The sequence below is a fragment of the Perca flavescens genome, chromosome 7 (genome assembly GCF_004354835.1).
Source record: "Perca flavescens isolate YP-PL-M2 chromosome 7, PFLA_1.0, whole genome shotgun sequence".
In the NCBI taxonomy this organism is placed as follows: Eukaryota; Metazoa; Chordata; class Actinopteri; order Perciformes; family Percidae; genus Perca; species Perca flavescens.
The window spans coordinates 28832505-28845051 of NC_041337.1; the positions used below are offsets into that span (position 1 = coordinate 28832505).

A 12547-nucleotide genomic window follows, 5' to 3' on the forward strand; every position below is an offset into this window, starting at 1 on the left:
ACACACACACACACACACACACACACACACACACACACACACACACACACACACACACACACACACACACACACACACATTAAAACCCAATACTTTAGCTTACATAACTTAGAACAAGAAAAAAAGTTTGATGCAGACATTGCTAACTAAGACAATACATGACACTTAGCAGGACAGTTTTTCATCTCATACTCAGAGTGCATGATGTAAAAATGTCTTTGTTATTGCACCTTATTTAAACTGAAAATCAATGTGGTTCTCAAAGCACCAAGGCATGTAGATAGCATGATGATTCAGTCTGGCACTTTTATTAGGAAACAACACCCCATGCATACCCAGTCCACATCAACCAGTGCCCTTTCTTCAAGAAAGATGCTGGTGGGTGTGGGCATCTTTCTAGAGAAAGATGTGGCAAGTGACTAAGAGAATGACAACCAGGATCCGCTGACTCACTGAAAAGAGAAACAGAGATGAAAAGATGAGGAAATGAATACCACCCTAACAACAGGCGAAAGTTATATGTTACAACTTTCTAGAGAAAGATGTGGCAATTGACTAAGAGAATGACAACCAGGATCCAATGAGGCACTGAAAAGAGAAACAGACGAAAGTTCCATGTTACAACTTGTTTTTACCTTATGGTTTTTGTATTGCTTAAACAAACGCTGCAACATATTGACAATTAAAGAGTTTTCAAGGACTTTAAGGTGACAACGGTCTACTGTGTTAGCTCTTTTTACCCACCAAAACTCAACAGAACGACATTTAAATTGATTTATTAGCCAAAAAATACACTGAGTGACTCTATGCAGTCTTTGATGAAGGGCTCCCTCTAGCTGCACAGATGAGACTGTACTAACTAGTATATGATGAACACCACTGGAAATGGAGTTTCTGACCTCTAAATGCATTTTTGTTCAGGTTATTTCTTTGAATTATAATCTCAGTCTCAGCCCTTCTTTTTTTTTCAAATAATGATAATTATAAGATAGTGTGTAGTATAGTTCCTCAAATATAATTTTTTTTTTAACTGAGTGAGGTGGTGCAATAATGTTCAAAGTCAGTAAGACAAAAGAAATCATTACTGACTGCTGGACAACCAATTGCAGCCTGATGCTAATGGTTCCTGGTGGTTTCTTTGCAGACAACAATAAACTTGAACATGAACTGTAAAAATGCAAATGACTAAATGGGATACTGCATTTTTGGTGTTAGATTCACTTTTGTAAAACAGAAAGACCAGATGTGGTGCAAATGGGTCAAAGCAAAATAGTTAATTTTTTTATTTTTGTCAAAGAAAATTTGATACAAAAGGGCATATTCGGGGCTCATTAATAATTCACAAGTACAAATCTGTATTTGTTTTACCCAGTATGTAGAGACAAACATTTTTTTGTAGAAAACACACAAAAAAACTGATTGATTGTTAAGTTGCTGGATAAGCTACAGTTTCTCTTAAAAGCACTTTGAACAGCGACTGAATCAGGGTTGAAGTCAATTCACTTTAGGTCTGTTAAACCACAATTATATAGCAGATTGCACTTTTAAAACTTTTTTGTACCCCGCAGTGACCTCAACACATGAAAAGTCACCTTTGTATAAAACTGAATTCATTCGTGCTTTGATTCCTACAATCTTATATAGTTTTCTTATAACGAGTTTAAAAATAAAATAAAAAAATTAACTGAAGGTGATTTGATTTCAACCCTGGTGCTTATCTTCACTTAAACTTTTTCAAACAAAATGCTACAAAGACCACACAAAACACCTGAAAACACTGCATTCTTTCACCACGGCTGCACACGAAACAAAATCCTGATTTGACATTTAATTAACAATTAAGATTCTACCTTAACAAGGCACTGCATTTGTCCTGCAGAGAACAGAAACACGATGCAACATATGACAGGTTGACAACATGAACTGCTGACATTCAACAACAATGTCGCTCAGTTTGGAAGTTAAACGCAGAGAAAGACAAAAAAATGCCATATACATTCTAAGGGTGACTAAAGGAGCCTAACATTTTAGTGGCTTGTAACACCGCTGTCAGTTGAAACATGTTCAGAAGCTGTTTAAATTACGCATTATATTATGGTTTCCACAGACCTGAAGATAAAGGAAACAAAAGATGGCTGTAGTTATAAAGTATTCACACACTCACATGACAGTTTGAGGCACCCGAAGGCTACACTACGATACATGTACAACCTTAGATTAGCTAGGTTGCCTGCAACATGGAAATATCCATCATCTAAACTGATTTGGGAGAGAAGGCCGTGACTAAAGAAGGTATGAAGAATTACACACATTAGTCGGTTCAGTCAAAACGACAAATAAATGTATTCCTGAATTTTTTTTGTTGCATCATAAGCCAACGCAAAGGTTGCAGAAGGACAACAGGTAAGACGGGGAAATATATTCTATATAAGGGAAATTAAAAAAAATCTCTAAATATAAATGTGCTACTGACGAGAAGCTCATTTACAAATAAAACACTTCTTTTCACCACGGAAGGACACATTTATCAACAAATGACTTGCTTGGATTTACCAAGTAAAAGCAAAGAGGTTATAATAGTAAGAGGCGACACTCCAACAACGTGAGCGTTGCCTCTTATTATTATCACAACCTCTTTGGTGATGGAATAGGTGTAAAGTCACTGCCAGGAAATGAATGTACCAAGTGTACCATTTTTTCTATTGACCCCTTTTTTTCTTAAATAAATATGAAATTCAACAAAACAATTTGTATTTTCAACACACATGCACCCACACACACACACACACACAGACAAATTAAAACCCAATACTTTAGCTTACATAACTTTGACGCAAAAAGTTTGACGCAGACATTGCTAACTAAGACAATACATGACACGTAGTAGGACAGTTTTTCATCTCATACTCTGAGTGCATGATGTAAAAATGTCTTTGTTATTGCTGCTTATTTAAACTGAAAATCAATGTGGTTCCCAAAGGAGCAAGGCATGCACGTTTGTAGTACGTGAAGACAGAGCCTGATGTGACTATCGTAGAAAAACAAGGAATTGATCCTTTTGGGGCTGAGATAAGATATCCCAGGTACCTCCCTTTACCTGGTAGAGGTCATTGATTTAAGGCATGAACATTAACTTTCTCAACTGATCTGAAGTGCATATAATGAACAACAGCATGTCCCTGTTTTGAATTCCTATCAAAAAGTCCATCCCTTCCACTTAACCCTTTTCTAAAGTCATCACTGCTCTACACCACTTATACTGCTAAAAGAAAAGATGCAGCTTTAAAAAAAAAAAAAAAAAAAACACACACACACTGAATGCTTTTTAAAACATGCAATTATGCGTGTATGGTCCGTGCGGATCTATTGAACTTCTTTAACTGTGTGTCTGGGCTTCGGACCTGCTTGGAGCTTCTCCGCATGACAACAACAGTTGGGTGGTTTTGGGAGCATTAGTCTACCAACTTTTCTCACTTGAACCCTTGGCTAAAAACAAAAAGCAAAAAGCATGCACTGTCTTCCAGAATTTTCTAAACCTGTAAAACCTATTACCAACCTACACAAGACCCACGAAATGCATCCAAAACATTTCCACTCTCATACATGTTTGCATCAAAAACATTGATTTAAGACTTTACTCTGCTCCGAACACCTGAGACTATGGCTAAACGCCTAGCTAACTAATAGAGAACATATTCAGTATTAGTTTTTCATCACTAGCAAACCTGTAGCAGACTATCATCACCTGGTTTCCTGCACACCGACAAAATACATCTGGACCTTTCAGATTGGAATTGCTTATTTTTCCTTCAAACCTACATTATTGGTCACACTGTGGAGTCTCTACCTTTGGAAATGTCTTTCGAAGAACGGTTATTAAAATTCAAAATGTCATGGTAACCCTTTACGCTACCATTTATTTGAAGAAAGATGAGAGTCAAGCTCCCCAAAAGCATTTAAGTTCTTGTTTGTGTTCATTTTCCACATAAATATTTACAGCCTTGTAAAGACAGCCCATCTGTTGGTCAGTGGGTTTCGAGGGCAATTAAAAATTGCTAATTAGCTATTTATTACAAATCCTTGTTAATTCACGTTCGGAGACAGTAAAACATGTGCAAATCTACAAATCTAGTCATTAAAAGTTGGCAATGATACCTTGAGTGTCACTGTCAGACACAGTGACATTAGAGAAACCATTCTGTTAGGATTCCAGTGTTTTAGATAAAACAAATTATTCATGGAGAAGCCTTTACTTTTGTGCTTATAATGACCTCGGTCATTGTGGGGAAAACTACTGAAAGTGTGAAACTGCGCCGCAGCTCCGAGACGTTTTTTGACAGCTCAGCACTGAATCTGCACTCCTCATAATGCTATTTCATTGACGCAGCACAGCAGTGGGATGCAAACCTTTCCCCTTTGGAGAAAACACTGCAGACTGAGGTGTCTAAAAACCAGCATTATGAATTAGTAGCATGTAAGCTAATCAGTGTTAAGGAAACCAGCCCCATGAGTCCATACTCTACACACAAACACCTGCACTTGGATAAAACATTATCAATAGCAACAAAAAAAATGCACTTTGTACAAAATATCAAAATAACATTCATATAAATAATTTAAATAGCTATACTAAAGCTAAAGTCTGGATCTAAGACTTAAATGGCCAAAGAGAAGTGCTAATAATGTGCTGTACAGTTTTGGGGACTGAGATGTTGTAGTTAGGGTGGCATTTTGAGCATCACAGGCAATTACTACACAAAACATTTTCCCACACTGCACAAGTAAAAAATTAAAATTGATTTTTTTTTTTGCCCCCAACATTTTGATTTCAAGGCCTCTTTTAGAAGCCCCAGGGAACAGAGGAAATGTCCGAAATCTGGACGCCCACTAACTGTCCCCCAAAACATGCGATAGGTCACCAAAGTCACAATCAAACAGTTCACTGATGCCTTCATGGTCCTCCAGTCCAAAGTGGTAGTCGTGACTATGTGGGGGGGACAGATTGATAAAACCATCCAGTGGGAGAAGAAGGCCATCTCCACTCAGGAAGTCCGCCGAGGAGAGGGGTGAGAGGTCAAAATCGGGCATGTCTCCGAGGTTGGAGAAGGGGTCGCCTCCCAGGAGCGATTCTGTTTTAGAAAGTAAAATTAGTGGTCCACAGTACCATTTGTTGTTGCTGGATTTTGATCAACAAATTAAACACACAAATATCAACAGATTCTGCATCATCCATTTTGTGTTTGGGACAGTACCACATGTATGTACCACAGCAACACGTTATTTAAAAAAAAAAAAATGCTCGTGTATGTTAAGCGCTGTGCAGATCGTGGGCGGATAGATTCAAAACAAAAAAAAACTATTTGGAAATGAATGTGAATATTGGAACGAGAAGTTTTTAGCAGAGCAAGGACTACAGCTTAGGGGACATAGTGAAGTTTTTGGGCAACTATATGGGAACTATATGGGTGTGCTGGAAGTTATCAGCGAGTTTGATCCCTTTTTGAAAGCGCATACAGAAAAATATGTCAATGCTGGAAAGGGAATGCCATCATACCTCTCATTGACAACATCCAAAAGTTAATGAAGGTCCTGTACGGTAATAAGGTTTTTATTCATTCATCTATATTATTTTTGTTATTGTTTATCCAGCTGGTCTGGAACCATACTCAACCCACACACCCCCTTTCCCCTCCCCTTATGCATGAGTGCCCTGGTCTATGAGTAGTAATGTTTACATGTTACGGTCTTTTATTGTTTATTTTTTGTCTTTTCTTTTTTTCTTAATGTTGTTAAAGTGCCTTGTGATTTGGTTTCTGCTGCAACCTAATTTCCCCACGGGGACAATAAACAAACAAACAAACAACATGCCTAGGATTTATTGAACTGATGGGGGAACAGGTCCTCGCAGAGATAATCAGTCAAATTAAAAAAGTTGAAAGTACTTTTTGATCAGTGTTGATTCCACTCCTGACATTACGCACACTGACCAGCTCACATTTATCATGCAATACGTGGCACGTGATAGCTGCATCACAGAGCATTGCTGTTTATAGTTACATTTCCAGTGTAATTGTTTTGGGGCTGTGGAGGCAGAGGGTAATATCTGGTATTCTTTCCACTTACATCTCTGTTGAGGTTAGTTTTGGTTGTGATGCAAGGGTTTCTTTATTTATTGGGCATTTCTGCCTTTACTAGATAGGAAAGCCGAGATTTGAACGGGGAGAGAGGAGAGGAAGACATGCAGGAAAACAGCCACAGGTTGGACCCGAACCCCGGACCTTCTGCGCTGAGGAACAAACCAAACAAACCATGTGCGCCTGTAATTAAATAATTAAAAGGCTGATTGTAAGCACTGGGCCTTAAGCTTGTTTGTATTTGTGTTTTGTCTGTAATTTTGGAAGGAATATAAAGAACACTCTAGTGTTGGCTGTCTCAATGTGTGTGTATGCCAGTTCACCTTATTTGCGTGTGGACCATGTATGGCACGAAATACATTTTTCCAGTAAAGCACAATGATTAAGGGGGCTCACACAAAGAACAGCGTAGGGGCCCCTGACCACCTTAATCCGCCCCTGTATTGTATTGTGCAAGCTCACTCACTGCTGTGGCTTACTGGGAAACTGTGTTGTGAATCACTGGGTAACGTACAAAGTGCTGAGGTTACAGGACAACCTGTCGCTGATATGAGTTTTGGCTATCGGGTCATTTGCCGTCGCCACAAAACTAGACCCACGAAACAAAAAAGACAGCAAATGCTTACTAGTCCCGCTCCTTCGTACAACGTGGGACAAACAACACTGAGTGTACAGGAGCTGTACAAAACTCAGCAGGTGTTAAAATAATAATAATGTAGACTGGGAATCACTGCTTCAAGCTAGGGTAACTAGCTTCCTCTTTCTAATACCCCTTTCACACCGAGGGCTCAACCAGGGTTGACTTTGTGTTTGAAAGGGTTAACCCGCGTTGACTTGGCTTTGCCACCCATGTCGAGAAATGGGTCTGACGCATCAGTAGTCAGGGTCGCCAACAACTGGGGAAGGAGTAGTTGGAGACTTGGGGAGACCCTTGATAAGCCTTTTAGGCTTATGGCCTCCCTTGCATATAGTGCTATTATTAATATTGCTCTGTTAATGTACTTTTTTATGTGCTATTAGATAAATGAAATCGGTCGTCACACACTTTTGTAAATAATCTCTCTGTCCCTCTCAATTCAATGGGGCTTTATAGAAAAACTGAAGAGAAAGCGAGAGTTGAAGCGATTTGCTTTGTTGTTGCAGGACACAGTTTAGTGCATGTGTTTCTTTTTTTTTCCCTTCATAGTGTTTAAAACTGTAGTGGCAGTGATGTTTCCAGTTTACAGTAATGTTAACGGGACTCGCACGCCTCAATACAAACAGAGGCGTCTGACCTCCGGTTACGTGATTTCCCACCGCAGGTTGACGTCAAGGTTGCTTTTCTCCAAAAGTTGAATCGGACTTAACTTTAAAATAAATAGAAAGACCTGCGTTTTTGCTGGACTGTCTGACAAGTGACGACCGACTTAGTGTTTGTGAATGAATGCTCAGCAAACGGCTCACTAGAGCATTCGCGTTTATCAAATTGCCTGAAAAACACCACCACCATTAATACGCCAGCAGCTTAATACCAATAAAACACCACAGTAAATTTCAGCCTGCACGTTAAAAAAAAAAACATTCGAAAAATATTCGAATTCCAAAATTGAAAATCAAATTTGGACCCAGACCTAAATACAAACTTAACAGCACAATGGGTTATCCCAAATGACAAATGTTACATTTACTAATTGTACATAACCAACACTATGTGAGCTTGTTGAAAAACTGGGGCAGTCTCTTATTTCTCGTTTTTTTTCCGTTTTTGGCCTGTTCCAAAGTGGGGTTCAATGTGCACACTATCTACCTCCTTTTAGCTTTTAGTATTATGGGATTTCACTCAGGACTGCATTGCTCCCATTACTGCAGAAGACTGTCAACTCTTTCATGATTTAAGTATATTTAGCTGCATTCTGGTAAAGCTATGAATGTTTGAAGTGGATTATGCAGCAGGAGTGGCTTAAGCAGTCTCTACTGATACTTTTTTACATCATGAATTCATTGTAACAGACATGAATTCATGTTGACTTAAAAACATTTTTAATTGAGGAATTTCAATACGATTACTGACTAATGTGAGCACTCACCTGTGTCCCCACCTAACACCAGTGATGACGGGTCCTGCTGGGAGGTTGCGGTCACTGTGGATGACGTGGACGCTGGCGATGATAAACCCTCTTCCAGGGCTGTTGTGGACGTTCTGGCTTGTGATTGGTCGGTGGGTTTTGTGGGAGGAGGCACCAGGGAGGGGTCAGCATTGGGTTTAGAGGGACTACTTCCTGTCACGGGGCTGCAGACGCCGGAACTGTCCTCTGGACAGAGGAAGACGTCAATTGGACCCCGCGTGCTCTTCAACGACACCTGGTAACCCTGGGAGATGCAGACAATTACAAACCGTCGTCAGGTGAAAACCTCACAACGTTGCGATAAACACGTTTCAAAACGCTAATGAAATTCAAGGCCCGTACCTGGCTGGGTTCTGAAACTTGCATCTGGGTCTCTGGTGGAGCTCGGATCACCATGACCAGCTGGTCCGGGGAATCAAATGAATTTCTTAAGTCCTGGCAGCGCACGTAGCCCAACGTGATGGACTCAACCATGAAGGAATTCAATACAGCAGCAAGTGGTGTCATTCTAAGACTGGCAGACTCCAGGAATGCAACAATGTCTTACAAAAGCTTTGCCATCTATGCCAGCTGGCAAAATTTAACAAGTTACTAAAACGGGTCAAAAGGATATTTCTTGTTCTGTGGGTCCTCTGTGAGCAGTCTGAGCTGCAGGTTGCATTTGGAAATGAGCTCGTCCAGCTGCTCCTCCGCCTCTGTGAGGTCACACACCTCCCTCTGCAACTCCTTATGGCGGGCAACCAATGCCGCATCAACTCGGTTACCACTGCAGGGCGAAGACAGCACGGAAAAATTTAATAAATTGAGGTTTGTGGACTCCAAACACAACATTCCAGCCACTTTTTATATGTGACTGCTGTAATAAGGCACATCCTGCGTATGGACTGTAATTCAGGTTTTCAGATTTTATTTACAGTATTATATTGCGCTTATTATGTGTTAGTGTTGCTACTGTTTATGTTTTCATATTTATTCTTTATCTATACTCTTCTGCTTTACTGCTGCAACCATTCACCGGTTTCCTCACAATAGTATAATTCAGTCTGGTAACACAGTCTAGGTTTTCTTATACACACAGCCATTGGATGTTGTTCTTGGACTTCTTGGAGATGAGCTGGATTCCCTCCAGGACGTTGGTTATGTCGTAGATGCGTCTCTTCTGGACATCCAGGACCTGCGAAGCCCAGTTCAGATCCACCACGCCGTCAGCCGACTGGGACAACAGGTCCAGGAAGCGCTTGGTGGTCAGGTTCAAGGAAGTGTCATAGCGTGACTTCTCCGTCGTGGTTCGAGGAACTGGAGAGAAAGGGAAAGGGAACACATGGGTTTAAATATTCTGCTTTTAACCACACTGGATAATTTATTTCCTTGTAAAACTACACCCTTGTTGGCCTACAGCAAAGACTGAGGCAGCAGTGAAAAAGAGCATCACATCTCTCCTAACTGAAGGATTATTGATTTGTCCTCTTTACCCAATGAAATTTTTTAATACTTCAAACCAGTTTATTCCAATATAATTTAACAATCCCACCCACCCAACAAAAAAAATTCCCTTTCTCTCTCAAACCAATATGACACAACAGTAATGTCGTGTAACATCCTGTTTTGAATTACTCAAGCATGATGCTCATTTACCCATGACTTAAACCAAATGCCCCAGTTTTGTGTTGGGTTGTCGCTGTAATGTAATTTTGACTTTTTTAAATGTTATTATGGGACAAATTATGTGAGCTCTGATGCCAGTTTATGGCTTAATTAAACATGTTATTTTTGTCTGCCACCAAAGCATAATGGACATATAACTTCAGACTGGAGTATCATTTAAGACATGCCATTTGTAGTTTGTTACGCAGCGAAAGTACAATGACTACAATAAGAGTGTAAATTAAGAACAAAAAAAAATGTTCGTCTTTAACACTCCAAATACATTTTATTTTCTGTTTGTTGTGCATGTAGTGAACGTAACTCCAATAAGCAACCATTCAAAGCTATTGATCAAGTACAATAGGAGTGAGAACACAACATAAATCAATCAATAAATAACAGCCATTGTCTTCCCGTATGAATGTTTTTGTCATTTTAGCAGGACAATAGTTTTAATTTTTTCTGATACTAGCCTGCCTGGTAAAGACAAAGACAGGTTGGCAGGCTGTTGTCTGTGCTTATAAAAGGACAGCTGTTTTTAGGACAATGATGGCTATAGCAAAAGTCAGAGTTTGTATGGATTGGATGGATGTAGTGGCCATGTGCAGCTGACGTGTTGCTTCTGCTGTGAATTTTAGGTAACAATGAAAGAAAAATCATCAGAATGAGCTGTGTTTGTGTGTGTGTGTGTGTGTGTGTGTGTGTGTGTGTGTGTGTGTGTGTGTGTGTGTGTGTGTGTGTGTGTGTGTGTGTACCTCTGGGAGGGGCAGGTGTGGAGGGTGGTGCTGGGCCTATGGACGGTCGAGTGGTGCTGACATACTGATGGTCACTATCCAGGTCCAACTTTCTCTTTACCTGAAGAAATGGTCGTAGAAAAACACACACATTGTCAAAACTACCATAATTATACACTACATGTTGTTACAATTGTGTACCAATTATGTATTAAGAAGAGGAAAGTAAAGGCTACTGAATGAAAAGCAAAACGTCGTAAAGCAACAGGTGGATGGACTTATACAGTTCAGTCACGCAGGCAGAAGCATGTTTATGTAAACATTTCAACATAATATGCTGGTGAACTCTTTTGCTAACCACTTCTTATCGCTCCCCCCCCCCCCCCTTACACACTTTTCTTTCTTTGACCCCTGTCTCTCCCCTTTATCCCACACATCCCCCCCCTCTCTCTCCTCACCGGAGGTCTTCCCAGAGCCGGTCGTCTCTTGTCCTGGATCCCCACATCAACAGGGCCCTGTGGCGTGGCAAACAGCAGGATTTCCCCTGTGCTGGTGGGGGCCGCGGCTGGGTGCAGTCCCTCATTGCTGGGGCTGGTGATGATCACTATCTGATGGTCCCCACCCAGGTCAATAGTCCCAGAGTTCAGCAAAGTCTCAAAGTCAGCCAACAGATCCTCCGATGTCTGCCCTGTTATCAGAGTCTCTGACATTGCAGTGTGTCACTGAGTACCCCTTCAACTGGACTTAAGGGGTCGCAAACTAAGATGTTGCAGTTTCAGTATCAACACCCACTTGGATTTTCTGTACTTTAATTTAAGGAACAATAATGAAACCTTCTAAAAGTTTGCCTGTAGGTGTTCATAGGCAGCTTGAACATTTCTTTAAAAAGTTCCCCTTTCTCTATTGTCCATCTTATTGCTTATAAACAATCTACTACAAATGCATTCTGATTAACAACATTACTTAAACATATATGATAACCTATTGTGAGCTAACTGCTGTAACATTATTTTAGGCTGGTGGAGAAACAGCAAGACAGGCTTTTCTGCCAAAAAGCTAATTTGGCAGAGAAAACAATATTGCTAAACGCATACCAACTCTGCGCCTTGAGGCTCAGCCGCTGATATATGATCAAAGAAGAGTCGCAAATTGGCCGTGGCAGAAATTAACGCTGTTGGTTAGCGAGCTAGCAAGGGAGCAAGCTAATCTTTTGTTTTCATCTCTCCTGGTAGTACAGTACAGCCGCGAGGCCTGGCCACACTGCCCTTAACACAACTACCAACACTGCTAACGAGCTAGCTTATGTCCTGACAACAAAGACGGACACAAGTTAACAAACAACCCGGTGCAGCCGAGAAACTAGCTATCTAAGTGTATAAAACAATATTATTTATATTTACAGCTAAGACGGGGCTCAGTTAAATGGCTATCAAAACTTTATAGCAGCATTTCCAGGAGTGAGCTATCGAAATAAAATATCCACAATGCTAAATACATTACCATAACTTAAAAGCATTTTTGAGAATATGTGTAATAAAGCGGCAGTTAGTTCAGCGGAGTATGAAGCGATATCGTTACATTTAAAAATATAGGACAGATTAGCATGCTAGCTGAGTTATTAGCCGCAATTTTTCAACCCCCTCGTTTTGTTGGGGCACGCAGGAAGCACTCTGACAAAACTGGAAATATAAGGAAATAAACCGGTGAAATCACGCGAATCCTTTAAAACAGCAGTTGCTGGTCCGTCAGTTGCTCACACCGGGCGCGGTCCATTTATAAAAGCCCCCTGCGACCCCGTCCGACCCCGTTATCGGCTATTATTGTTGTTATTGTCCCAGCTGATCTACATCTAAACAAGGCTCGGACGGTTTTCGCGCGAAATCTTTTTTGCCGCGAAACCGGCACGTGCTTCAAACCGACTGTTACCATT

At 40.5% G+C, this 12547-nt stretch overlaps 1 protein-coding gene across 1 annotated transcript; it reads right to left on the reverse strand.

The window, feature by feature from the left end:
- Window positions 1-1259: 1259 nt before the first annotated feature.
- On the reverse strand, window positions 1260-12513 carry e2f1 (E2F transcription factor 1). Its single transcript, XM_028583951.1, has 7 exons — window positions 11076-12513; window positions 10639-10738; window positions 9316-9535; window positions 8853-9005; window positions 8582-8696; window positions 8201-8483; window positions 1260-5129 (listed from the first exon to the last, which is right to left on the reverse strand). The coding sequence occupies exons 1-7, from the start codon at window positions 11325-11327 to the stop codon at window positions 4888-4890; spliced, it is 1365 nt and encodes a 454-aa protein (XP_028439752.1). The 5' UTR covers window positions 11328-12513; the 3' UTR covers window positions 1260-4887.
- Window positions 12514-12547: the final 34 nt, after the last annotated feature.

Coding starts and splice junctions, on each gene's coding strand:
- e2f1 (XM_028583951.1), bottom strand. CDS start 11,327: ATGTCAGAGACTCTGATAACAGGGCAGACATCGGAGGATCTGTTGGCT. Junction 10,739..11,075: donor CGGCTCTGGGAAGACCTCCG/GTGAGGAGAGAG, acceptor CCATTTCTTCAG/GTAAAGAGAAAGTTGGACCT. Junction 9,006..9,315: donor AAGAACAACATCCAATGGCT/GTGTGTATAAGA, acceptor TTCGCCCTGCAG/TGGTAACCGAGTTGATGCGG.